The 27,484-nt window shown below is 39.4% G+C and overlaps 1 protein-coding gene across 1 annotated transcript in view; it reads left to right on the top strand.

Moving 5' to 3' along the window:
- The window catches only part of LOC128357958 (cadherin-4-like), a 240,201-nt gene that overhangs the window by 91,710 nt on the left and 121,007 nt on the right, over positions 1–27,484 (top strand). Inside the window, exon 3 of the mRNA XM_053318395.1 lies at positions 11,645–11,668. Coding sequence (XP_053174370.1) covers positions 11,645–11,668 — 24 coding nt within the window. The remainder of the gene's footprint in view (positions 1–11,644; positions 11,669–27,484) is intronic.

The following is a 27,484-nucleotide window of genomic DNA, read 5'->3' as shown; positions in this document are numbered from 1 at the left end:
TGTCAGCCTAAAAGCATTGACCTTTATATCTCACTAACTGTAGTTCTTTTGGCTTTTTGTCATAAGTTAATAATAAAAATAATAGGACAGTATTTATGTTTAACGCTGGCATTATATTTAATCCCAAAATGTCCTACATAAACTATAAGCTGCTCATGTCCTGCAGCCATAAAATGTGTGCTCTGACTGAATGAATTGGTTGAAGATGTATAATCTATCCACCAGTCTGTGTAATTTCTTGTTTCATGCTCCAACCTAGTCTTTATTATTTATGTTTTATAGACAACTGCACCAAGAGTGAAAATGTGAACAATTGTTAGGAGCATTTGTGTGGATGGATATATGAAATGACAGTTAACAAATATTGAGGAATCCAAAACATTTGATTAAAGTGGCAGCACGGGGTCTGAAAATGTGCTTTACAAGATGATTCATTTATTTGAGACTAATTACTTACTTCTGTTTAATTCTTTCAATCTTACATGTGGCTAAAATAGATGTATCTGACAGCAAAATACATGAAGATATGACACTGAGGTTAACACAATATGTGTGGACGAAACTGACACATTTATCATCATGCTTTGAACAGCATTGTTATAAAAAAAAAATAAGACCACATTGATGTAGAGGTCTTAATGGACCTGTGGAAAACGTACCTCAACCCAACATGCATACATTCATTGTAAAAAAAGAGTAATTTGAACAGACCCTAACAGAGATAAGACAAACACCAGCAGAAGCATGTACTATCAATTCATTTGATAAATTAACAAGTAATCATGGAAATTACACCTATGTTATAATATAAATACTCTAATAATGAATGTTAAATCATAAAAGTTAAAATAATCAATTTGAATATTTCTAATTAAATGTATAATTAACTAAAATCCCACTTCCTGTACCATCAATAAAACCTTCTGTCCTCAACTGGGTGACAGAAAAAAACAATGTTCTAACATATTTCAAGCATTTTGTTGTTGCTGCTGTCTGTTTGTGGTCTGACATTTAAGCTTTCTGTGTCTCTTAACTGTGTGTGTGTGTGTGTGTGTGTGTGTATGTGTGTGTGTGTGTGTGTAAGCTTCTTTGAGAGTTTGTCTTTGTGTGTTGGTTCTGATTATGAAACTCACTATAGAGTGTGTGTCATCAGCAAAATATCTGTTATTAAGTAGAGTGGACTCTTTTATTACTGTTTTTCACACAAACAATATCTTTGATGGAGGACAAGCTGTTAGATTTATGAAAACTGTGGACAGGATGAGGTTTCAGCCTGTCGAGGAGATTCAAGAGTATTAGCATGAGGGTTTTATTCCTACATTATGTAAAATGAGCACTCTTAACTATTGTTTCTGTCTGAATACTGTAATCAGACAAGCTAAAGCTTAGCCACTCATCATGGCTGATTCACTGAGATAAAAAAAAGAATCCAACAACACAAACCATTAAAAATAATAAGTTAGTGTTTTGTAGTATAACATAATCAGACATAGGTTAGTGCCCTCAACAGCATCCTGGCTGATGAAATGGGTTGACAAAAGGACAAGGGAGGATGTCTCCCTGCTTCCTTTTGTATCATATTCGTCTACTTCTCCTTCCCTAATGCTTACTCTTTCAGTCTCTCACTCCAAGATATGTTGTTTGCATTGAAGTCTATAATATGCATCCACTATTTTCACCACTTACACCAGATACCTGCCAAGACTGTACTTCATTCAGAGATGAAACAATGGGACAAGGTTATGAAGAGAAAGACATCAGTGTCAAATTAAGATAGGTCAAGGGTAGGGGGGAAAATACAAATAGGGGACAGGGGGAAAAACAACATAGCAGAAAGTAAAATAAGAGCTGACAGCTGTGGGGGAGGTTAAAAAGGGAGAGTAGATAGACAGTAGAGGAAGAAGGAGGGTGCTGCTACTTCTCATCCACTGTATGATCTGTGGGTGGCAGGAATGACTGATGGCGAACCACTCTAACTGAAGGTCATATCCGAAGTCTTGCCATTTTAGACTGCCACTGTCGCAAGGGAAAGGATAAATAAAACTCAGACTGTCGTGTTTATTCACCCTGCTTTCTCTGTGGCGTTGTCGAAAGAGGAGGGAGAGACCGACAGATGATGCAGGTTGAAGAAAATGGAAGATAGGAATGCCAATAAATGATTCAGAGTTGTCTAAGTAGGATTTATCTTATTTTTTTTCCACAAAAGATGTTCTTGCACTGGCGTTCTCAGATTAATATTCAGTTCTAATAGCAAAGACTCGACCTTCCTTGGTCCATTGTTTAATTCAACCCATTTGATCAGTTTTTAAAATGCATTCCTGTTATTTAAAGATTTGTCTCTCCTCCAGACATTGCAACAATAGGGATGGTGATGGGGATGAGAGGATAGTTTTTCTTCAAATCCAGCTAAGAAGGATTTTGGTTATCAATGTGATTATTTTTTACAAGAGAGAACAGACAATGGTAGCAATTACATAACCATTTGTCATCAAATCATGTACAGCCCAAATAGGGTGAAACAAATTTCTGGGGGAAAAATAAACTACAGCAGACAGCATGTTTCTGAGTTTGGTTTGCCAGATTGTCACAAGGCTTAAGGACAGCAGTCTGTCATGGCTCCAAAGTCCCTGCAGTCTGGCTGGGACTCAGAGATATTCGTCTGGCGCTGGAACCAGAGCTGGAGCTGGAGGTTCAGAAGGGGTTGCTATCCCCCAGGCAGGGCAAAATGCTCATGGCCAGACGACCTGCTGCTGCCCAGCCTCTAATATCTGATCAAGAACCATCTGCTGAGGCTTCCAGAGCCCACACGCTCCCAGGACCCCTTCCCACTGTCTGACCTCTCCAAGGAGATCCCAATGGGAAATCAAGCTATTAGCAGGCTATTAGAATGATACTGATCACCATTTGAAAATAAATAATCTAGGGTACGATGTGTTTATCAAACTGTACAACAGCACCTTTTGTCAATTTTTGTAGTATTGACCATATGTGCGCAGTACAGAAATGCAACTTCAGTTATAATTGTTTTGCTTTGTTCTCTAAGAAGCATGTGGGCCTCCTCAAAATCACAAAGAAAGACTCTACTGCTGTAGATGATGAGTTTTCTTCAACTAGCTGGTGGTTACCACTGCTTTTTAAAATAATCTTTATTGAAATTTAAATTTTATATGTAGTACAAATACAATACAACAATAATTTTACACAACGCAAGAAAATAATAAATTAACAATAAAGTGCAGCAGTGCCAAAAAGCAAATTTTAAAAAAGAGGATATAGTTCAGTTAGCTGCTGTTCACAAGTTCAGTATGTTCCAGGGGAGGTGACAAGTTTTATCAAAGTATCTCCTCCTCCAGAGGTCTACTTCATCACTGTTGATTACTGTCTGATGTATTACCATTGCACATCTTGTTTTTCACAGTTTAGAACATACAACACAAATGATAAGCTGGATCAGTTCTGAATGTTTTGATGGCAGTTTGTTTCAAATGTTAACTTCATCCCGCTGAGACAGGCTTAAGTGGTACAGTAAGTGGAAAGAGGTTAGTGTTTTGGTAGTTGTTCAGCTTTTCTCACATGCCACTTAGTGTGTCCATGGCAACAATAGGAACCACACTGTGGAATACCCTGAATTTTACTATACATCTTTTTATATAAACACAGCACAACACAAAAAAGAGCTTTGGAAAAAAATTAGTCTTGTTGGCAGATTCTTTAAAAAATCATGCTTTTCAATGTTTTCCCTGCATGCTTGCCCAACAATTGCCTGATCTTTCATGTAAACACAAAGCTCGTAGTGAAACACTTTCAGACCCACAGTGATGCTCAAACTGAGTGTATGCTGACCCCAACCAAGTAGCCTAAGCTTGTGTATTGCTCATTTGTACAGTGGAATCTCCATCTGTCAGAAACAAACTCAGCAAAGCATCAATAATAGTGAATGGACAGCTGACGTCAGACAGGGAAACTTTCATGAGCTATCTGGATGAGTGTTACGCCAGGATAGAAACACCATAGTGAGCCTGTGGAGAGGCTCTTCAGTACAGCCAGTCTTGTGCTGACTCCGAGGAGAAACAGGTTGTTTATATGTTATTTTGAGGCAGTTATTATTTGTACAACATGGTGTTAAGATCACGAAGATTCATAGTATTGTATTTGTTGATATATTATTCTTGCAAAACATCGCAGGCATTGCTAAGGTGTAACGCAGAAGTAATGTAACAAGTCATTGATTACTTTCCACTGGGAGTAATTAAGCAAAGTAATCCATTACTTTTTTTATAAGTAACAAGTAACGTGTAATACATAACATTTTGAGTTTTTTTTGTAATGATCCCAACACTGATTATGATCTAGCTAAAAATGTTGATACTGACAAGAGGTGGACACGTATGGATTCATATGAGAGTAGGCATGCCTATGGATCATAGAAGGCATGTACTGTGGAATATGCCAACAGTGGAGTTCACATGAAGTTTTAATGGCCTGTGCAAACACTTTCTGTTCCTACTTTGTGTCGTGCAGCGCCATGCGCCAGGCCTTGATAACAGTTGGTTAATGGGTAATGTGCCACACAAGAGTGATGCTGCACTTTCTGTTTTCATTTTGTTGCTGTAGTGCAGTAATTAATCCAGCTGAACCCTTTGTGCTCACAAAATAAATGCTTTCCATTTTCATTAATAGACAACTCATTAGTACATAATGAGCAAGAAGGCAGCAGTCCCCACTCTCCCTGTGCAGTAGCCTATAGCAGAGGAGCATGCGCTACACTCAGCTAATTAAAACCTCGAATTGTGTTCTGTCTCCTTGTTTTGTGCCTTGGAAAGAGCACAGGGATGTATCTTTAAAACATAAGCTTAATGAATTATGGTATGTAAGTGTTACCTACCAGAAGAGAAAACATAACATGAGTCATCTGCAGTATGTTTATGTGTGTCTGTATAGCATTTCCTACAACAACTTCCAACAAAGTCCAAACTGTTAATTACAACAAGTGCAATTAAAAGTTTGCTCTTGTGGTGACTGTTATTTCATTCATTCATTTGTTTGTCTCTTTTATGAAAGAGATATAGTCTTATTAATAGCTGAAATTTTAACAGGGGTAAAAAAGATCATTCTAAACCACCATAATGGATTTCTCAGTTGAGTTATGCCTGCAGTTTATATTTTTGAATATCAGCTGAAATTCAGTGAAGTTGAAGCTCAGTTCTACACTGCTGGTCACTACTCTAAACTTTTAAATCCCACCAACTTGAAGTTTAAGTCCATCTTGCACCAATGGTTAAACATAGAAAAGTTCAAGTGTAATGATTAAAGGAAGTGACAAGCTGCTCCTATCTGTCTGGATGATGATTTTTGTCTGTCAGTGACTTTTCATCAGGACTGCAGTTTTAGAAATTTCTCCTAAACGTAATATTTTCCTGTTAAGTCCAATCACCTGTTGTCACTTGTTCAATAATAATAGTAGTGGTGAGGGTTTTTCTTTATTTCCTCAAGAGATGTGGAGAAAAAACTATCCAAGATGGACATTCAGGATGTCATTTCCTGAGGAGTGAAAACTGGCCATTCAACAATTCAGCAAATGTTAAAATGTACAGCGCCCATGTGCATTGTGCCATGTAGGACATTTTCAGAGGGAACAATGTTTGGATGAGCGTCTTAAAGCAGAAAACATATGATTTTATCTATAGCATATATGACTTCATGTGAATTATTTAGCTCTGCTGAGATGAGCTGTATCATCGATTAATATTCTTGGAGTCATTAACATCCAGGTCAATGGTCACAACTGACTGGTGTCACCATCCATCACATTGTGGCTTCTTTGGTTTGTAACTTTAAATGATGGGCTGTCATTGTCTACCAGTGAGTGTGATTAAGAGACGGACAGCTACAGTGTTGGAATTTATCCTAATTACATTATAGTGATGATAGATCAATAGTGCTTAATCATCTGAAGACAGTCACATTTGTTTCTGCTGCAGTCTGCACACTTTACTCCACACTTCGTTTCATGTGGCTTCATATGTACAGTATAGAAATGTATCTATGGGCATACGCACATGCACTCACAGATACACACACACACAGCTTTATATTCATACATGCATTCTTGCAGCACCTTCCATTAATGATATTTTGTCTTGATGAAGTGATGATTAGCTGTAAGGACTCCTCACTTCATGATGAGGATAAAATCGAACCCAATTTCTGGCTGTATAATTAAAACTATTCCCACAGTGGACTGCTGGAAGGCCACAACTTTAAGAGGTCAATAGAAGACAGGTTTCCAATAGCAGTCTAATTCAATCAGTCTGGGATGTATACTGTATGTAAAGAATCAGGGAGGGATTTCTTATCACCAGCATGCACAGAGTGTACATTTGCAGTATCAAAGAGCCAGCATGCATCTACAGTCTCTCACCTATAGGCCTGGCTAATTATCATCTGCAATGGACATTATGTACCACAGGTTGTCAGTGACTGCTGTGGGTTTATTTGATCTCAGATTTCTTTAAAATGTGGTTATTTTACACTAGTTATTTAATATTTTATGTTCATGTTCACATTATCTTTTTTAGTTTAATGACCTGAGAGTATCTGAAAACCTCTGAAGTTCAACTGAATAACTTCAAAAAAAAAGCTGGGGAGCAGTTTCAAAGTAAACTTTGTTTCCTTTTCATTTTCAAATTGAGAATTTGTAGTCGGCCAAATAAACAAATGTAAATGTAATTTCAGAGATATTACACTTTTAACGATGCAACCTACTAAATTACAAACAGCTGTTCTTCAGCATGTATATGTCAAAATGACCCAGCTATCCTCACATCAACAGACTGAATGGGTCACAATGTAGGGGGATAACATACAGTTTGTGATAATAAGGTTAGAAAAGAGGAAGAAGAGGAGAGGATAAGAGAACAGAAGAGGACTCAATATCAGTCGCATCATTTCAATCAGGAGAGACAAGTGAATTAAAGATATTTATTGTGAATATGTCATGAACAATTTAGTAAATGATGCAGTCTTTGGGGCTCGAACTCCATGAGGAATTTTCCCTGGACGACTGCATGTATATCTAGATCCCCTATGAAGTCCGGACACTGGTGGTGGTGATTGCTGATTGTCTGAAGAGAAGATGCAGATGGAAATGGACTGCAGATCCTGAAGAGAATGGGGGAGATGGGGAGGTGGTGGGGCACGCGAACAGCTGTATGACAAGACTGGAGCAAAGAGAGAGAGGCACATTTAAATGGACCGCTACAAGATGATGATGTTACAAGTGTGGTGTTTTTGCTATTGGATGCCGAGATGACAGGTGACTTGGACATAGAGAACTGGGTAGTAAATGAGCATGCTTGAAGAAGGCAGAAAAGATGCCAATTATGCCTGTAAGTTAAAGTCTTCCTGACTGAACTTCTGCTAGCTTCATTTCATCACTATAATCATTAACTAAAGTCAAATCCATCACATGCTGTTTATGGCTTCAATCTAGTCTTGTCCAGGTGTGGCAATTTTTCATTTAGACATGCGGTGAAGGTAGAAAGAACCAGCTCATTGGTCACAAACAAGAGAAAGCATTCTCAATCAAGATGAAGCCTGCCTTGCATATAATGTTTTATATTTTGATGCTCACATGTGACAGATGGTACGAAATATGCCAAACTGTGCAAAAAAAAGTGCTGACAAAAAACTGATGGAGACAATCATTTATGGTACAAAGTGTTTGCCAACTTGTACATCACAGCACTTTTTGCACAGTTGGCCAACTTTTGTGGTATTTGTCATATGAGCACATTAGAGTACAAAAATGCAGCTTTCCTTTTTTTTCTAAAAAGCATGTGAGTCTCCTCCAAATGTACACAAAGATAGACTCTACTGTACATGATGAGATCAGATGATATAGACATTTTCTCCAACTAGCACTTGGTCACCACTGCCACATCTAGTGTTTCAAATATAAGCTTCCTCCCACTGAGCCAGGCTGAAGTGGCAAGGAGAAAGAGGTTAGTGATTTGGTGCTTGTTCATCTTTTCTAAACTGCCACTTAAGCATGTCTATAGCAACCATAGGAATCACAACCTGAATTATGTGATACATCTTTTTCAGTGAACAACAGTGTTTAAAACATTAGATCTGGGGCAACCTCAGTCTCTGAGCTGGATTATTTATATTGGAAACAGTGTGTGTTTTATGTACCTACTGTATTATCTATTTAGCTAGCACTGTAAATATTGCGTCATTGGATGTGCCCCACAAAAGCATCATTGTATCCTGTCATCTCTCAGTCAAAATGGCAACAGCCAAACATCACAGGGTGGCAGAGTTAGTGGCACCTGCTGGCTGTGTTCAAGCACCACACATACTTTTATTTATTTATGATCATTCTTCAGCTCCAGAGGTTGGTTGTGAACCCCTTTTTTGCAGATATCAGTTTCCGACTCGCTGTTGTTGGAGCATTCACTGTCTGCTGCAGAAAAAACTTAAATATATTTATTTTGTGCTATTTCAAGTTGACAGCTTTTTATTCCTTGATGTTTAACTTGTGTGTTTATTGCTTTTCGGTGTAAGTAGCCATTGGGCAAATAGATGTGATTTTACAGTAAATGTAATAATCAGCAACACAACAATTATTTAACAAGGTCTAATTAGCTATTTGGAATATTAAAATGTGGTTTGGCCAGTGTTTGCCTGTTGACTTGTTTTCTTTCCAAACTATAGAAATCATATTACATTAAAGTCTAATGATAAGAGAGTACAGAATCAGTCATGTTCTATATCACTCTCTTCTCCTCTTCCTCTTTCTTTCATCATCTTTGACAATGAGAGTCTACATTTCTGAAAGGTAAAGCAAAACAGAACGGATACATTTATTTTCCTTAATTTGTAAACGCATCTTAAAAATTTTGCTTTTATTGTCCTTGGGCATGCTTTCAGACAGCCCTAACTTTGCTAGGCTAGTATACATCCACGGAATTGAGAAAACTGTATTGACATATGCCCTACTTTACATAATACTCAAACCCACAGGAGTGTTGCTGTGGGTGAATGAGCATATCAAAACGCCACTCACATATCCACTGCAAATTAGTCTCCAAATCCATATAAGCCGGTGATAGCTGGGAAGAAATGTAGGAATCAATGATGGAGGTTTTCTTTACCTCCCTAAACAGTAGTTATTTATATGTACTGACACCAATCAGCATGGTTTCTCTGCTACAACGCAGCAAATTCAACAAATTGGAAAAAAGTGCTTTATTTTGACTATTTATTATCATCTACGTAGTGTTTGTTCATTATTTATCATTATTAAAATAGTGTTGCAAAGCATGTTACTACATTTTCTACAAATTTCTCCCCTACCCAATCTATTATCTGTGTGTGCACACAGAGAGGGAGGCTCGGTGTAGTGCCCTGCTGTTTACTTCAGGTAACACAAGGGTAATTAATTAATCCATCATTCAATTTATGCCTTGTTATACAAGTTGTGTTGTCTCCAGCATTTTATTTAGCCATTACAAACTCATGTCCACAATGCTTCATCTTTATATTGTTATATAAATATACACTGTATATTAATTAGGGTAAAAGATCAAATTTCACCCAGTAACTGTTTTTAACTCAAATTAAAGGGGACATATGTTTGTTTTGTAGTTTTCTGACATCTATATACTGTTTTGATATCAGATATCAATGGCAAACATGGTCAAGGGTCCAAAAATTCAATTTAATGTATGTAGAAATGCTCCATGCAATTTAAAAGGTTAGACTTTAAACCTCTCCGACCACTTTGTTTGTGACGATGCAATGGGGGGCTTAAAGTGACAGGAGCTAAAATGGCCTGTTTCAGACAGAGGCTGAACTGAGAGGCTGCTTAAAGGGGCAGTATAAGATACATTAGTAGGTGTGTTGGTGTTGTTGTTGTTGTTGTTGTTTTAAACCGCATTTAAAGATCCAATTGGTTTTTCAAGTACGTGACATCACTGTTATGATTTTGTACAGCTCACAGACATAAAGCAATGTGTACATTCAAAGATTGTAGTCTAGCACAAACATTAGGGCCATGTTTGCATGTCGGTACATTTATCAAATGTTTGATACTCTTTGGAGGTTTTCTCCTGTTCATAGAGAAGTTAGCTGTCACATTTTTAAAGGCACTCTTAGCACTTGCCAGAACATTTCTATTTGACATCTATTTGTCTTTCATTCACACAAATGACAAAAAGAAAAGGATAGGAGCCAGTGATTGTGACATGTTGGGTAATATTTTATCAGCTATGTGGCTACCCCGAAGGTTTTAACAGTGGTGAGAGACTGTAAGCCTTTTGGGTGAGAAGGAAATGGACCAAGGATTTTCTTTTAGTGATAAGGTTGACTGCACTGGGCTGTGAGAGTGCTTCACTAACTAATTATTTGAAGCCTCCTCTCAGATTAGGGTAGACATGCAGAGCTTATGGACAGTCGCATAGCAGACAATCAGACCATGTAATAACCAGAGGGCCAATATTTGCTCAAATCCACTGTAACACCTCACAAAACAAAAGTGGGTAAAGCCCTAATGCTCAGTCCAATCCCACGCCACACTGCCTTGATAAACACAGACGCCACCCCCACAATGGACGCCATCTTTACTCTGGCAATTAGGCAAAGCTTTGGATTATCACTTCCTCAGCCCAGCACACCACAAATCCATCCGGATTCAATTATTCCCCTTCCATGTCTATGGACATTTGGGCTTTTTGGGCACATGGCCAGCAGAGAAATGTTTTCAAGGGTTGGGACTGCTGAAACTAAAAAGTTTTTTTTTTTTTTTTTTTTTAAAGGATTCTTTTCCATAGTTTTTTTTTCAGTTTTTTTTTTGTTTTGTTTTTTTTATTCTTGCAAGTTTGACAAGTCTATTAAATAGAAATGAAAACCTTGGGAGCTTCCAAACACTGTCATGGTAAATATTTAATGAGGACAATAAGCAAAATGTACAGTATTTTTCTGCTTCACAAATATATCTCCTTTTTTTATTTGTTGTTTGCTGTGTTTTAAAAAAAGCTACAGTACATCCTTTCCTCCAAGCAGTGTTCTGATACACATCTTGTGGGCCAGTAGTAGTGGGTTCTGAGTAAAAACCTAAAATGCTTACTGAAAGGATTTGATTTGCTCTGTCTCGCTGTACCTCAATGGCATTATTTTTACTTATCAGAAAGCTCACTCAGAGTAAATTGTTTAAGAGATCAAGTGTTTCCAAGGGTCTGGACTCTAGTCTTGCTACTTGAGGCCTCTCTGCAATGGGTTTACAGATGTTTAGTTTTTTTCTTCTGTCTGGTCTCTCCATGTGCATTAGCTAAACGCTGCTGTGTGTATTTGTGTGTTGTGCTTACTTCTACTGTGCACTCTTGAGTTTGCATATTCAGGAGCAACTAAGCGTGAATGAATGTGGTAAAATGGATATTCTTTGCAGGTCTGAGATGAGAGACCCCCCTGGTTGTGTACAATCCCCCTGTCTGTTTATCCTCTTGGGTGGCTTGTCCCCCCCTCCCAACCCCCGGCAAATCACTGCCTTGGCTGTCATCTCCTGTATCTTGTGTATCTGCCATACAGCAGCTTGTCAGCTCCTAACACATTCCTCTGTGTGTCTCCTCTCTTTTATCTACAGATACCACAGTGTCATCACAGAAAGGTAAGACAATGCTCAATCAGTCACCTGTGGATCTATGTGCATTTTCAGATGGGTGGCATGCAGGCGTGTTACTTTGTGTGGCTGTGTGTGCTCTCAGTTTTCACTAATGAGATGAAAAACATTTCATGGTGTTGTTGATGTTGATTTGAAATTGAGTCATTCAGTGTTTGTGGTACAGAACAATCAGTTTGATTACAAAGTCAATCACTCACACCCACTGACACCTAGACTAAATTATCCTGCTATCCCGAGATGACAGACAGCCCACAGTCTCTGTTATGTTCAGACTAATCACAGCTCTGTTTAGACTCCTCCACACTTTCATGTGTATGTTAATGTGAAGTTTTAGGGGAGGTGATTGTTTAGCATATCTTCAGAGAGAGGCAGGAGATGTAGTAGGGGGGGAAGATGTTTTGTAAGAATGTACCTGTAGGCTGTTTTGATTCAGCATGATGATAGGGACAGACAGTCAAACTGTCTAAACAGCTCCAGGGGTCTTTTTCTGAGTGGCAGCCTGCAGGTGTATGCACCGAGAAGTCACATCCCTCTACTCTTCATATTGAAGATACAGTAATGGCAGAGGGTGTGTCACCCTCTGTGATTGCAAAGCACGAGCAGACAATCAGCCAGGAGAACTCCCTGCTGATTTTGTTGAAACTTCTTTGAATCCCTGCCGCGCTTATAAGAATTTAGTTGTTGTTTTGCACAAGCTGTTATCAGAACAGAACAGAACGCAGGTGAAAATATTTTCATTGTCACCTGGATCTGATATAATGTGCACAACATGTATATTTGTAAAACCCTAACAGAAAGAGTGCTTTGTTGGGAATATGGCAACATTTCTCACCCTGCAAAGCTTCAGATGTATTGAAGCTGCTTGTTGATACAGTGCAGGTGGCATTGATAGCATAGAGGTTGTGACAGGTTACACTTACTCCCCCCCATGCACATGCACACAAATGCACACACACACACACACACGCACACACTGTTGTGAGGCCTATGTATGTGATGACTATGGCTGTACGATGCTGTCAGATGGGCCTATAAAGGTAAGTGATGTGGGTTGCCCGAGCCTCTCTCTTTGATGAATGTTGAAGGGGAACAGAGGCTGGCGTGGTGTACATCATCCCTCCACAGCCACACTCACATATGTTTCTGAATTAGAGGGAGATAAATAAGGCCACACTACCCTGACGGTGAATGAATGCTCACTTTTGTGAACTTGTTTGTGTCCATGTCCATGTCTGACTTTAGTGTATTTGTATGTCTTTCTTTTCTTGCTCATTCAATATGTCCAATTCAAACCTGTTTAGTCTGAAGCATCAACAAAAACATTCCTTGTCTGTCTCTCGCTCCCACACATTGAGAGTGCTAGGGAGAAAAATAGCCCGCTCTATTCATTCATACACTCTGAGTTATAGGTGGCTATACAACTATGACAGGGCCATCGGTACTGAAGAGCCATGGGACCTTGAGGCAAAGATAATGTACATAAACCATGTGTTTGTGTGTGCACATCTCTCAAACGACTACAATGTTGTATGTGTGTGTATTTCATGTGTTTGTGAGCATGAAAGATCTAGAAAGCAGGATTTGTGTGCCTTGACAGTGTCAAATCACTGTCAATCCGTTAATTGACAGATGTTGGTCTCTGGTCTCGGTGTCTGTGAAAAGTGTTCATTGCTACATGTGTTAAACAGAACGGCAGGACATACCAGTTAGGTCCAGGTATTATTCTGACTGTGATTAAATAACCTTTACTGTTGCTCCACACCAATATCATGATTAATACAGGACCTCATTATAATGTGACCTTATTCTTTAGTTCTCTGCTTCTGTGGAACATCCCCACTATCTACCCCACTACCGTGACATCCTTTATCTAACACTTCTCCACCCCCCTACACTCTCTCCTTCTCCTTCCCTCTTCTCTGCCAAATGAAGTATATTTATGGCACCTGTGCTGGAAAAACAGTCTCTAGGAGTCGTCCCTCTAATTTCATTTTCAAAATGCCAGCAATAAATTTATCAAATGGGCTGAATCGAATCGGAGTCACACGCAGTGCCATCCGTCATGGGCTGTCCCCCAGGGGCCTGTGGGCGTATTTAAGCCAGCCAAAAACCTCTGCTGGCAGGAGAAAAAAACAGAGAGGGGAGGGGGTTCCTGGTAGGGGGGGAACCAGATGAATGTATTGGAGAAATTTGCACAGAACAGAGATGTGTGTGCATATCTTTATGTGCTTAAATGCATATGCACAAGCATGTGTTAGCTTGTGCCAGAGTGTGGATGCATGCATGCATAGAGGTCAATGCTAATTGTTCAACACATAGGAGGCTCATGCTGGAATCTCAGTTAAGCACTTTGACTGTCGATGTGGCAGCGTAATAATTGATTAATGACAGTACAAGTTAATTGATTGTTTTGTTCATTTTTGCATTTGTAAATCCCTCTCAGTTCAAACACCACTTTGAGCTTGATCCTCCCTCTTGCCTCTGAAAACTCCAGGTTCACACGCTCTGTGCCCTCCCATTCCCCTCCTATTTCTCAGTCCGTCATCTCCTCTACCTGACTTTGGCACCCTTGCCTTACTCTCTAAATGCTTTCGTCCCTCTTTTCCTTTTGTTTCACCCCTCTTTCCCTCTGCTTATCTTTCCTTCTCTTCTTAGCATTTATCGTTGTGCAGGTTAAGCCAGGCGTGAGTGAGGGTAAAGCAGCTTAGTACTAACAGGGCTAATGAAGTCAGGCCCCGTATTCCTCTGACGGGGATCAGTGGCCCTACTCTGTGAAGCCCGTCAGCGTTTAATGATTAGATGAAACATTCAGACATCCAATACGAAAAGACAGGCACACTGATATGTGGTGGTAAAACCCAACCGTGGTCTCGCTCAGGCAGATCCACAAACATTTATGCATGTGCACGTATTCGCCACACACACAGATACATACAGTAGCAACACACACTCACATATGCTCCCACTCCTCCCACTGTGCAATGGTATTGATATATGACCCAAACATAGCATCAAGGGTATACACAGAAAAGTGATGGGGATAAAAAACAAATGACAGTGAGATTCAGAGAAGGAGCAATCTGGCTATTGATTCCTGCTATGTGCAGGAAGGTGGAGAAAAAAAGTAAGCTGCATGAGAGAGATTTTCCTCTCGCCTTGATGAACAGATTGTAAACAACTCCACACGCCCTATTCAAGATGCATGCTGTGATCCATGATTTTTCACCACATCTCACTCCTGCTAAAAAAGCGTGATAGAGGATAAATCAAAAGGCCAGCATCTCAAAACCTTTTTGAACATTTCAAGATTAATCTCTGATTAATTCAAATCCTATTAAATTGAGTTATCCTTCTCTGTGCGCACGCATGGCAGTTTAATGTGTGGTTGTGGTTGGTAGGGAGTATTTTTAGTATGTCAGTATGTGTGTCATTGTCAAAGTAGGAGGGTGTTTGTTTATGTGTTTAAATGCTAAAACAGAACAATAGAGTGACAGAGGCAATAGTTGGGTCAACAAGCTGCCTGTTTGTGAGAGTGAAGGGGTGCCTATGAGGGCTTGGCTGCTTTTTTGCCCCATTAGCCACACATGCTAATTTACCTGTCAAGTTCCATCTACACAAGGAACCTACACTCTTCTCAACCTCCCTGTCTCTCTACTTCCCCATCTCCCTCTTGTTTAAATCTCTATGTCCAGATCGCTCTCTCATTACATTTTGTTCAATATCTCTCTTCTCCTGCTAAATTGGAAACATATTCTGTCCTCACACCAGTAATTCCTCTCCCTCATGGGAAAGTTCCTGTTTAGCTCCAGTTGAGGAATCTTACGACACAAGATTTAAATTGAATGTATGTGCATTTCTTCTAGTGTGTGGCTGCTGCTGCTCCAAAAGTCTTGTGTATCTCTGAGTTTGCAAAGTCCTTAAATTACTTGGGAAAAACTATTTCAAGTACATTTTTACAAGGAAGCACTTTCTTCACATCCAAAGAATTGCAATTACAGCACAGCTACCAGCTAAGAGAAGTAGTTGGATTACTATACTCTATCCTGAGGATTGAGGGAATTATGGCATGTCCTGCATGTAATATATAGTATGTTGATATATGCACAACATGTTTATGTGCACACTTACGTATGAAGAGCCAAAAGATCACATGTGGTCTAATGATTGATGTATCCACTGTATTTGATGATCATGTAGGAATTTTATCTTTTGGCTGAGGCTCTTAAATTATATTTCAAGTCTATTATTAAGTTATCTTTCTTGCCTTGTCTTGTGATGGTTTGGTAACTTTGATAAATAGTCAAAGGCTACTTCTGGCAAAGCAGCATAGGCTTATAAAGAATGTATCAAATGAGAATCAAATCTTTAACACAACACTAAACGTTCAACTACTGGTTTATTTTGGCAGTCTAAACGAGTGTCTCTCTGTTTAGTACAGCTTGTAGAATCGCCCAGTGAGCTTAATTGTGAAAATAACAATACAGTAATCCTCATGTGATCTTCTCAGCTATTAACAGCTTCATAAATGTGGCTTTGAAAAAGCCTCTCTGACACTATTGCCACATCAGAGTGTGATGAGTTTGCAATATCGTTCACTGACAAGATAATAAACATTAAGTGAGTACAAGCTTTTATGTGTGAGGGACCATGCCTGGTTTCATGTAGAAAACAATGCAATTAAAACCTCATGCTGCCTCCTTGATGCATTTCCTGGGCACCGTTTTATATAGACATGTTCAGTTGATGAGGTGGTTGAAGTTGTGGTCATTACTTGAAAGCTGCTATTATAAAACTGACATCTTAACCTCGAAAATGCTTCACAAGCAACACAATTTTTCGTCCACTTTAGTGGGTTTTGCTGAGCTAACCTTACTGATATTAAATTTTAGATTAACGCACTCGCAACAGGACTGACACAGCCCCAGCTAAAGCAATAGATGTCATAGGGTTAAATGTGGCAGAACATGGCCCTGAAAATTCACACCTTGTGCTCACAATTGGTAAGACCTGGGTTATTTTAATTTTTTCAGCTCCATGATGTCCAGTGAAATCCATTTTCAACTATGTATCTGTAACCGGGTCACAGCAGCATTAAACTAAATAAGGAAACCTACACATCCTTCTCCCCAGCAACACCCTCCAGCTCCTCCTGGGGGATCCCAAGGTATTTCCAGGCCAGGAGAGATATGTAATCCCTCCAGTGTGTTCTGGGTCTGCCTCACGGTCACTTACCAGTTGGACGTGCCTGGAAGACCTCCAGAGGGAGGTGTCCAGGAGGCCTCTTAACCAGGTGCCCAAACCACCTCAGATGGCTCCTTTCAATGCAATGGAGCAGTTTGTCTCCTCCAACCTCCCCCCAGATATCGGAGCTCCTCACCCTATATTTTAGGCTGAGCCCAGACACTCTCTGGAGGAAATTAATTTCTGCTGCTTGTATCTCCGACCTCATTCTTTCAGTAAATACCCAAAGCTTGTGACCATTGGTAAGGGTGGATTGTAGATCAACTGGTAAATTAAGAGTTTTGGCTTCTGGCTCAGCTCCTTCTTTAACACAACGGTCTGGTACAGTGCCTGCATTACTGCTGATGCTGAACTGATCCGCCCGAACCTCATGCTCCATCTTACTTTCACTTGTGAAATCTTCATAATACAATATAGAGTTCAGAATACAGCAAAGTCTTCATTAGTGATAAGTGCACTTGCAATGGAGTTTGTGGTTCTGTCATCAGTAATTATGTTAAAGTAAGCAAGCAGTAAGCAAACATCACAAGAACAATGCTTTCTACAGAAAATTGCATTTGAATCATTTTAATGCACAGACCATAATCTGCCCTTTTTAATGTGTGGGTATATCCTTTTTTATTTCTTTATTTGTCTAAAATAGTTGCCGCAGAAGCAACACATAGAATACATTTGTAGCTAGTTATCTTGAATCTTATTTTTATAATAAAGGAATCAATACTCAAGCATCTTGTGTATTCCAACTCCAACGTTATAATGTGAAATCCACTTTATTCATATAATCCCGTTTTATAGGTGCAGTTTGTCGTTATTAATCATCATCATTCCCATTTGTTCCAAACAGTAGTATCAATAAATAGGTGGGATCTGTTACTTTGATGAACAATAAATGCCTTGAGCGTCACAACATCAAGCATAGTTTATGATGTGAACAAATTCATTATCTTTCATATAGTTTTCTCTTGAATTGAGCCAGATGCCTTTGATAATTTAAACTTGTAATAAATGCATGTATTCTTTTTATAGTTCAATGTTTGTTTTATTTCTGTGTTTACTGACTTAATTGGGTGACAGTTAATACACAATGAAAATTGAGAGATAATAAGATAGGAACATAAAGATAAAAATAGAATGTGTCTATGTAACGCTAAATCAACTGACTGCCTTCATATGCTTCTGATGACACAATTAATAATAATAATAATAATATAATATAATGCAGTGGTATTAATTATTTTCAGACATCTCCCAGAGTGAAGTTTATAGAGCTTTTTAATGACATAGTATCATATGGTGATACAGGTGGTGCTTTGTTTTGCTGCAATTCATAAGTTTTCCCAACTGTGTAATCTCTAAGTGTTAAAATATATTAAATGACTGTGTTGTTTTGGAAAGGAGTACAGATACTCTTAGTCTTCCATCTGCCACCTCTTATTCCAACAGTCTCCCTTTGCCGTCACCACACAGTATATTGTATGACACAAGCCCACTGAATGTGGAAGATGGATTGGCATCACAATCCACTTTTACAACCCTCTTCAAATGACTTTTATATAAATACAATCACTAAGCCAGTTTAAATTTAACTTTTAAGTTTTCATTCCAGCTCAATTTTCTGCTCTGGCTGTCCAAGATGCAAAACTACAAATAACGCACTGCAATTATAATTTAATTGAATGTATTTGAACTTCCATCAACTCACTCCTACATTTCTATCAGATGAAGTGAACTCACTCAGAGCTTGATGTGTCCACTTAAATAACAGGAGTTGATTTCAGGCCCCTATGTGGCAGTAATGACTGAATGAGTATGTGCGAACATGCCATGGTTTGTTTTCTGTTGTGTCCTGCTCATGCTTCACTGGATCCCTGTGACGAGAGCCATGATTATTTTGACCTTCTTTTTTTTTCTACTTCAGCTGTGTGTTTTCTGCAGGAGAAGGGTCATTTTTGACATGATCTTGTCTACATTGCTTTCCTAAAGCCAACTAATAAGGCTCAGCATATATGAGATTTAAATGCCAAAAGATGATATTGTAGGTTCAGGACAGACCCCCCGACAAGTATAGTTGTAATCGATGTGACAGTTAGGTAGGTGTTGAGTACTCACCACCTACGTCTTTTTTCACCAATCCTGTCACAGAGATTTCAGTTATAAGCAGTAACTGTAACAGTGTCAAAGGCTCTTCCTAAGAGGCTGATAATGTGTTTTGTTTGCTGGGGTAAACCCTGCAACATGTCCAATTGAGTGTTAGCCAGAGATAAAGACTAAACCACACAAAGCAGGCCTCAGCAGACCCTCATCTTAGACTCATTAAGGCTGTCTGGGCATTGAAACATTTCTTAGGCAGAGACAGAGCACAGATAAAAACGGAGACAAGTAAAACCAAAAGAATGGAGACAGAAGTAAACTGATCACCACTCTTTTGTATAGAATCCTGTTCTTAAGCCTCAACAGCCAATTAGATCCGGGAACAGCCTGTTCCCTTGACAGATGAACTTAATTTGATATTCTGTGTTCTGCTCAGTAGGGTGCAACACTGATTGCACTGGTGGATGGAGTTTTCAGGCCATCCATACCAGCTGCATGTAATTGACTATGTAGAGATACTGCAGCTTATCATAACTGTTCTCTCTTTGGTATAAGTGACAATCTTAAAGGTTCATCAACTTTGTATCTGATGGTGTGTCGCAGGTATATGGAAGATTAGACCATGGTTGAAAGCCCAGGGATGCTTGTGTAGCTGTTTGGCAGCTTCCAGAAACAGAGCTGTGGCAATCCCATGGACCAAATAACTCTTGTCATGATTCAACAACATGTTATTGTCACAGGACTACCTGCTCCGAGTCACTTAGATGATTCATACATCTTTGTCTGTTTACTGACAAAGCACCACAGTTGGGCTTGAAGCTCTACAGGGTTGGCATTGCCAGGGAAGCGGGTGGCATATTGCACCCAGCAGGACAGCTCCTGTGTAGGCCTGCAGGGCAGAGGGATTTGGCCAGCTGGGATTAGCCCAGCAGGGTGAAACAAAGGGATACAGACAGAGAGGAGAAGACAGAGTACATCAATCTCTGCTCAGTACACACACACCTGAGAAACCTGAGAAAGAGCTGCTGAAAATCATGGTGAGTCTAGTTCATACACTGTTGCACAATACACACCCAAACCTCTGCCAGTGCTTTGCTATAAAACCAGAGCTACACTAATCAGCAGTAAATTCCACATTAGATTCCACATTATCATTTGAAATAGTTTTGCACCTTTTCACACTTTTGGATTTCTTTTTTTTTCTTTTTTTAAATTTAACAACGGCTATAAACATCTGAGTGAGGACATTCAAAATGCCCATAATGAGGTAAACACTTCTCCCGACTCCACAGTCACACTAATTAAGCAGGCTTATTCCTTCTACAGTGCTGTGCTCTCAAACCCTGTCAACTGCTCAAAGGCATGTCACCACAGTAATGGCAGATGGGTATTTTCAAGCCAAACACAAATAAGAAAGTTGAAATGGTTAAAATACACACACACTAACAGGAAAGAAAGCAGAGCCATTTGCCTCTGACAGACTGCTGAGGAAACATGTCTTTATTCTTTGCTTGGCCTGGTTCATTTCTGTCCGAGGGATGGATCTAATCCAAGAGTTTATTATCAAACTTCAGATGCAAAGCCTGTTCGTTTTCTGACACCAAAGAGGGCCAAGAAAATGAATCGGGATCTGGACAAATTGGCATCACTCACATGAGCGCTATGGGAAGAAATACTCAAATGTAAAAGTCATGTCTTCCTTCAACTCTTCTCCAGCCTTTTTTTTTCAGACTTCTGATTCTATTTTTTACAATTCACAATGTACAGTATGCAGAGATGCTGCTGAGTATATATTGTATTGTGCAAGCTATTGTAAAGATACTTTTAAAGCAAATTGTTATGTTAGTGTTGTCTTCCCTTTGGGCTAATGTAATAAGATATAGTTCTATTAGAGAGGAAAACAGAGAGAGAGAGAGAGAGAGAGAGAGAGAAAGGAGGGATAATAAAGTATCACACTGTGTGGTATATTTGCTGCATCAGGTACTCTGGCCCCATATTCCCTTCTCCCTACATCCAAGAATCCCCAGGGTTCACCTCCCTCCCTACTTTGAAACCAAACAAAGAAAGGCTCCAGATGCATCCTCCACAGGAGACCACTGGGGCAAGAGAAGACAATTATGTGACATATAATTACCAAGCAGAAATTGATGCCTTACAATAAAAATGACACCAAATGGTTAAAGATTTACAGGAGACAATAGAATAATTAATTAAATTACATTATAAATTACAAAAGGGATATGGGTGAGAGGATCATTAGGGTGATCACTGAGGTTTGCACTGGAGCAGAAGGTCCCTTTGGGAATGTTGCTAATGCGCCCCAATGCCTTGATGGGATTACCTGCTGGAAAATGATGAAAAATATTTGCAAAATTATTAGTCAACCATATAAACTCAGACCAGGGACTAATTAAAAAAAAATGCATGCATGTCATATAGCATCATGGTTTCAGCGAGAGAACTAAAGCCTTTTTGTCATCCTGCTCTTAATCTTAGCTTTTTGTGCCACTTAAAGTTACCAGTTTTACACTCAGCAGAAATCAGGATAACAAATTACTGTGCAAAGCTATGTAACTTTCCAGTCAGCCTTTTTGCCCTGGAGAGAGACATTGCACCTAGGAAGTGAGGTAGACCCAGATGGATTATTCTAGGCTAATTCCAAGCACAAATCAGCAAGCAGCCATCAATAATTCATGTGGAAGCCTTTGAAAAGTAAACACTGCTTAGCCCATTAAGAATCCAGATTGGCAGAGTGCCATAATAGCACGAATACAGTACACAATTTACAGTAAAGTCCTGAAATGAAAATGAAATGAAATGTTTTACTCATGTGTCATTGTGTTCATTGTTAATTTACATATTGTTATATGCTAAATATATGATGAAAAATCAGAATCTGACTATTTTACAGCAAAAGTATTTTCCTGTAAAATGGTTTAAAATGTTCGATGACTCATCCTGCACTCTGGGGTGTACAAATGTTCATCCAATAAAATGTGACTTTGGGTCAGTAGCTGGCCACACTGGTCATTTAAAACCTCACTTCTCTGTTTTTAGGTCTTTGTAGCTAACAGAGTAATATCGAGAGAGATAGGAAGAGATGTGTGTTTGGAAATCAGTGGGCAAAAACTTTGATTTCATTTCCAAAACAATGTGGCTGAGGTTTAATTTATTCATCCCTCCCTCATCTTCCACCTGATCTAACAACAGGTGTGGGGGGTGGTGGTGGGGGGGTGGAGCCAACAGTCCTCTGTAGCTCCGTTTCTCTCTGCAGCTCTGTATCATGCTTAACTCTGTAAGCCCCGACCACTTTTTAGGGGTCCAATCAGATGCAACAGATTTGATTGAAACCCTATTTATAATTGTATAATTGTACTCTGCTCAAATATTCCACTTCACTGGGAAATACACCACAGTAGCTACAGACACTAAACACAGTCTAACCTCTGTTTCACTCAGACTTTAACTCTGGATATGAAGGATCTGTAGTCACTACAGAAAAATGTTTGTGCTCTATATGGAAATCCAGTGCTCATTAGAATAAGTTGGAGCTTTTGCAGATCTATGGTCAGTACTACCTGGTGCAGTATTAGCATGGAACTGATGCTAAAGATAAGAGTAGAGGGCAATCACTAAGTCTTCCACTAGAGCAAAAGATTGCTAATGTTGCTGAAATGTTGCTTATGTCCCCTGATGTCTTGATGGGAACAAAGATTACCTGCTGTAAAATGATCTGAGATCAGGGACTAATTAAAAAGTTGCATGCATGTCTTATAGAGTCGTAGGTTCAGTGAGATAACTAAAGCCCTTTGGTCACCGTTCCACAGTACTCTTAATCTTAGCTTATTGTACCACTTAAAGTAACCATTTTAAACTCAGCAACATCAGGATAACAAATGATTGTGCAAAGCTATGTAACTGCAATCTGTTCACCCTGGAGAGATATTGCACCTAGGAAGTGAGGTAGGCCCAGATAGATTATTCTAGGCTAATTTCAAGCACAAATCAGCACGCAGCCATCAATAATTCATGTGGAAGTCTTTGAAAAGTAAACACTACTTAGCCCATTAAGAATCCAGATTGGCGCAATGCCATAGTAGCACAAATACTGTACACGACTTAACTCCAAATACAGAGGATCTGTATCACTACTGAAAAAAAATGTTTGTGCTTTTTATGGAAATCTAATGCTCATTAGAGAAAGTTGGAGCTTTTGCAGACCTATAGCCAGTAGGCTACTACCTGGTGCAGCATTAGCATGGAATTGATGCTAAAGATGACAGTAGTGGAAGGCAATTAGAATGACAGCTGGTGCTGGGATGTGTTGAGTTTTGTGGATTGATCTTCTCTGTCAGCTTTGTTTCTATGCACTTCAGACATATGAGAGACTTGCACTTTCATTCAGTCACTAAATGCACATAGCTTAAATGCTAAAGAGGATCATACTCTCACTGTATGGTTCTTTTTTACTGTATAATTTTCACACTGGCTTTCCCTCCCATTTAGTCAGTTATTCTGTTCCTTTCTTTTTTCTTTTATGTGCTTTTTCAAGGTCTGTTTGTGATATTAAGGCTATTGGGAGTTGCTGGTTGTGTGGTATGTTTACGTAGCTTTTAGCAATTCCCGATCCTTAGCACTGTACTTCCCACCTGAGTAACGCAAGATAGGGAGTGGTCTGTGTCTCTGTCTGCCTAAGATGCTCATTAGAGAAAGTGGAGGTTCATGTACTGCACTTCCACCAGTGGTTTTACAATCTCGGTGTGTACTTCTCTCTTTCTTGCTCTCTTTCTTTCATTTTGCAATGCTCTGGAGATGGTCTTCTCAGTGCAAACAGCATCTGTCCGGGAGAATAATAACATCTATAATCGTTCCCCAGAGAGTCAACAGTGGAAAAAACAGATTTTTTTTCTTGCCTGTTCTTTTTGTTGTTGTTTTTTTAAACTCTGCATCTCAAAGTTTCACTATGATTTAAAAACACCACACACTGGATATTCTGTAAATGCATCAGTTTCAAATGAGTAGTGATAAAAATGTTACATTATCTCTTGTAAGAAACTCTCTTACTACATATTTTACATTTTTTTTCTTCCCCACTTCTTTTGAAGCATAGCTTATCAGCTCCCCAACATGGAATTTCTAGTAGAGTTGAACCTGAGAATTACCATATCAGGCAAGTACAAGACAAGGGAAAGTCTTTGCAATAGTGCTTTTCTAACTTTAGAATGTGTGGCATTCATTATGTTCCCTTAACCCCTGCTTGGATGTGGTAAATAGTCCCTGAACTTCTAACTGGCAGAAATCAAACAGTTCCTGGAGGGAGCGGCTTGTCTTTCCAACATAGTATGTTGGGGGGGGGGGGGGGGGGGGGGGCATATTCACGTAGGATCAGATTTTCATAGCAGGTTTTCAGGCGTATGGATTTATGTCTCAATGCAGGAGTAAAATAGAAAGACTTGAAGGAGTTCCTGCATGTATTCAATGCTTACTATTCACACTGTATATGTGTGTAACTGTGTAAACGTGTTTTAGCAAGTGTGTATGTGCACACAGATAAAAGTGGATGCATGTACTGTACATGTATGTACACACTCCATCCACGAGAGTTATCACTCTTGTTGCAGCTCGCTCCATTAGTGGGTAGGGATTCCTGTGCTCTGCTCCTAGCCAGAGGAGACCAATTAAAGCCATCAGGCAACGTCGGGGGAGCTGAGCTGCTCTCAGAGCCTGCGGAGCTGGAGAACAGAGGGTTTAGACTGGCTCCATCCTCCACGATCAGCTCTGCACCGCCTGCAGAAAGGCAGTACACGGAGATCCTTAGACAATTACAGGAATACACATCACTAAATGAGACAAGGATATTAATAAGTTTATTGTTAATATTTTTGCATCTGTCTTTCTCTTGGTTTAGTTCTCATCTCTAAAAAGTAAAGTGAATTTCATCTATTTGCATTAATATGCTTTATAAATAAAGATCATGACAATAGTTGTTATTTTAATTTTCTCCAGCCACTTTATCTTATTCACAACAGCAGACAGTCAGGTCAGTCATTTACACGGTTAACACATCTTTGCAAATGATTGCTCATACTTATTCTTGAGGGCAATTTCCAACTAAGCCTCTTAGGGGTGTGGATGAGTGTTTCATGAATTCTGTATTCATGAATTTCCAGTATATTTCATTTCTTTCACAAAAGAGAAAAAAATGATGTGTACATTACCGTATTATGAATCATGTGTCCCAATTCATTAAGATAAGATAAGATATACTTTATTGTCCCATCAGGGAAATTTTTCTTGGGCATGAGATGCATCAGTGCATACATAAATTATACATTACACATACATACATACATACATACGTACATACATACATACATATATACATATATATATATATATATGTAAATAAGAACCCGCAAATAAATTAAATACACCAACAGAGACAGTGATCATACAACAATACCCAAGGATAACAAAGTGTATGTAGTAAAATTATAATTAAAATGAAAAAAATCTAAAAATAAGATATTATTAAATATTATTATTATTGATAAATAAGAATTTACTAAAAGCAAGAGATCCATCCCTGGTAAGTGTAAACTACTACAAGGCTACTTTGTGTTCAGTAACAAGATACAGGCAGGGACAACAGAACATTTGAAACAGCTGCCTTTGAATGATTTCAGCTTTAAAAAGCTTTATTTTATTTAACTAAAAATAAATAAGGATAAGGATACATTTATTGATCCCACAGTGGGGAAAATGCATTGCTACAGAAGCTCAAAAAATAGTAATATAGAAAAAAACAACAAAAAAACAAATGTATACAACAATAAAATTAAGAACTAAATAAAACGACCCTAAAATGCAATTATGAACATATATATACACATACATACATACACATACACATACACATATACACATACCTACCACAATAAAAACGATAAGCTAAATAAAAAGGACCTTAAAGTGCAATTATAGTGCAGCATTGTACAGTCTGACTGCAGTTGGAATGAATGACCTGCAGAAGCGCTCCTTCTTACACTTGGGGTGTATTAGTCACAGTCAGATGCAGAGGGTGAGAGGTGTTGTCCATGATGGAGGACAGTTTGGCTAAAACCCTCCTCTCTCCCACCACCTCTATGAGGTCCAGGGGGCAGCCACAGACTGAGCTAGCTCTTTTAATCAGTCTGTTGAGTATGTTCTTGTCTAGCTCAGAACATCCCCCTACCCAACACACAGCCTCCTCAGCAGGTGTAAACGACACCAACCCTTCTTGTAAATAGAGTCAGTGTTGTCCAGATTTCTGTTTAAGTGAACACCCAGGTACTTGTATGTCCTCACTCTCTCAATGTCAAGTCCTTGGATGTTCACCGGTGCAATTTTTGAGGGTTTTTGGTGGAAGTCAACCATCATCTCCCTGGTCTTGCTGGCGTTGACTTGTAGGTGGTTCTGCTCACACCAGTCGACAAAGTCCATGATGACCTTCCTGTACTCATAGTCGTTCCCCTCTGACACACAATGGCAGTGTCATTATAGAACTTCTGGAGGTGACAACTGTCCGTGGAGTAACAGAAGTCTGCTGTATACAGGGTGAAGAGGAAAGGTGAGAGTACGGTACCCTGAGGGGCCCCTGTGCTGCAGACCACCACATCAGACACACAGTCCTGCAGCCTCACATACTGGAGTCTGTCTGTGAGTTAGTCAAGGGTCCATGCAGCTAAAAAAAATACGTTTTCAGTGCTATAAGGATATGTTTCTAAGTACTCTTAAAGCATTGCCTTCTCCCTAATAGAAATGCAGAAAGGAGGAACAGAGATTCAACACAGTTAGAGGCCTTCCCAGTGGGTGTTATTATTGTGTGGTTTTCCTGCAGCCTTCCACACTAATGCGCCTCTCGTCAGTGATGCCGGACCATGCTTCAGGGCTTTGTTATAGCATGGAGGCCAGAGATGTCATACCCTGTTACAAAATAAGGCACCATATATGAACTTCCTTTTTCCTTTTCCACCCCTCCCTCTATCCTTCTCCCCGCTCCTCCTCTCCCTCTGCCCTGGGGATCACTGCCGCGGAAAAAGAGCCTGCTCCGTAGTGTCTATACTCAGTAGGTAATAACTCGCTGTTCAGACTCAGATAAAGAGCTCCATTCATTAAAGTGGCTGCTCTCTTTCTCCACACGAGTGAAACCCATCCCCTGGGAGAGCAGCAGTGAACTACAGAGTTGAAGCCACAGGCGTAGCCTTCACCATCCCTGATTGCTTCCCTCTGAGCTATTTGGTAGAAGAGCCTAACTCCCATCTCCTCTCATAAACACTGCATACCTGTTTCCAGTGCCTCCTTTTCCATCTCACCCTCAAGTGGGAATCCCTAAATCAGTTTTTAAGTAAATTTTTCATTCCCCTGCCTACCTCTTAATACACTAACTTATTGCCTTTATTATCCCCTTCTCCTGTTACCGCCGTCACC

The sequence above is a fragment of the Scomber japonicus genome, chromosome 4 (genome assembly GCF_027409825.1).
Source record: "Scomber japonicus isolate fScoJap1 chromosome 4, fScoJap1.pri, whole genome shotgun sequence".
Classification (NCBI taxonomy): domain Eukaryota; kingdom Metazoa; phylum Chordata; class Actinopteri; order Scombriformes; family Scombridae; genus Scomber; species Scomber japonicus.
This window is presented reverse-complemented; position numbering and strand designations above follow the sequence as displayed.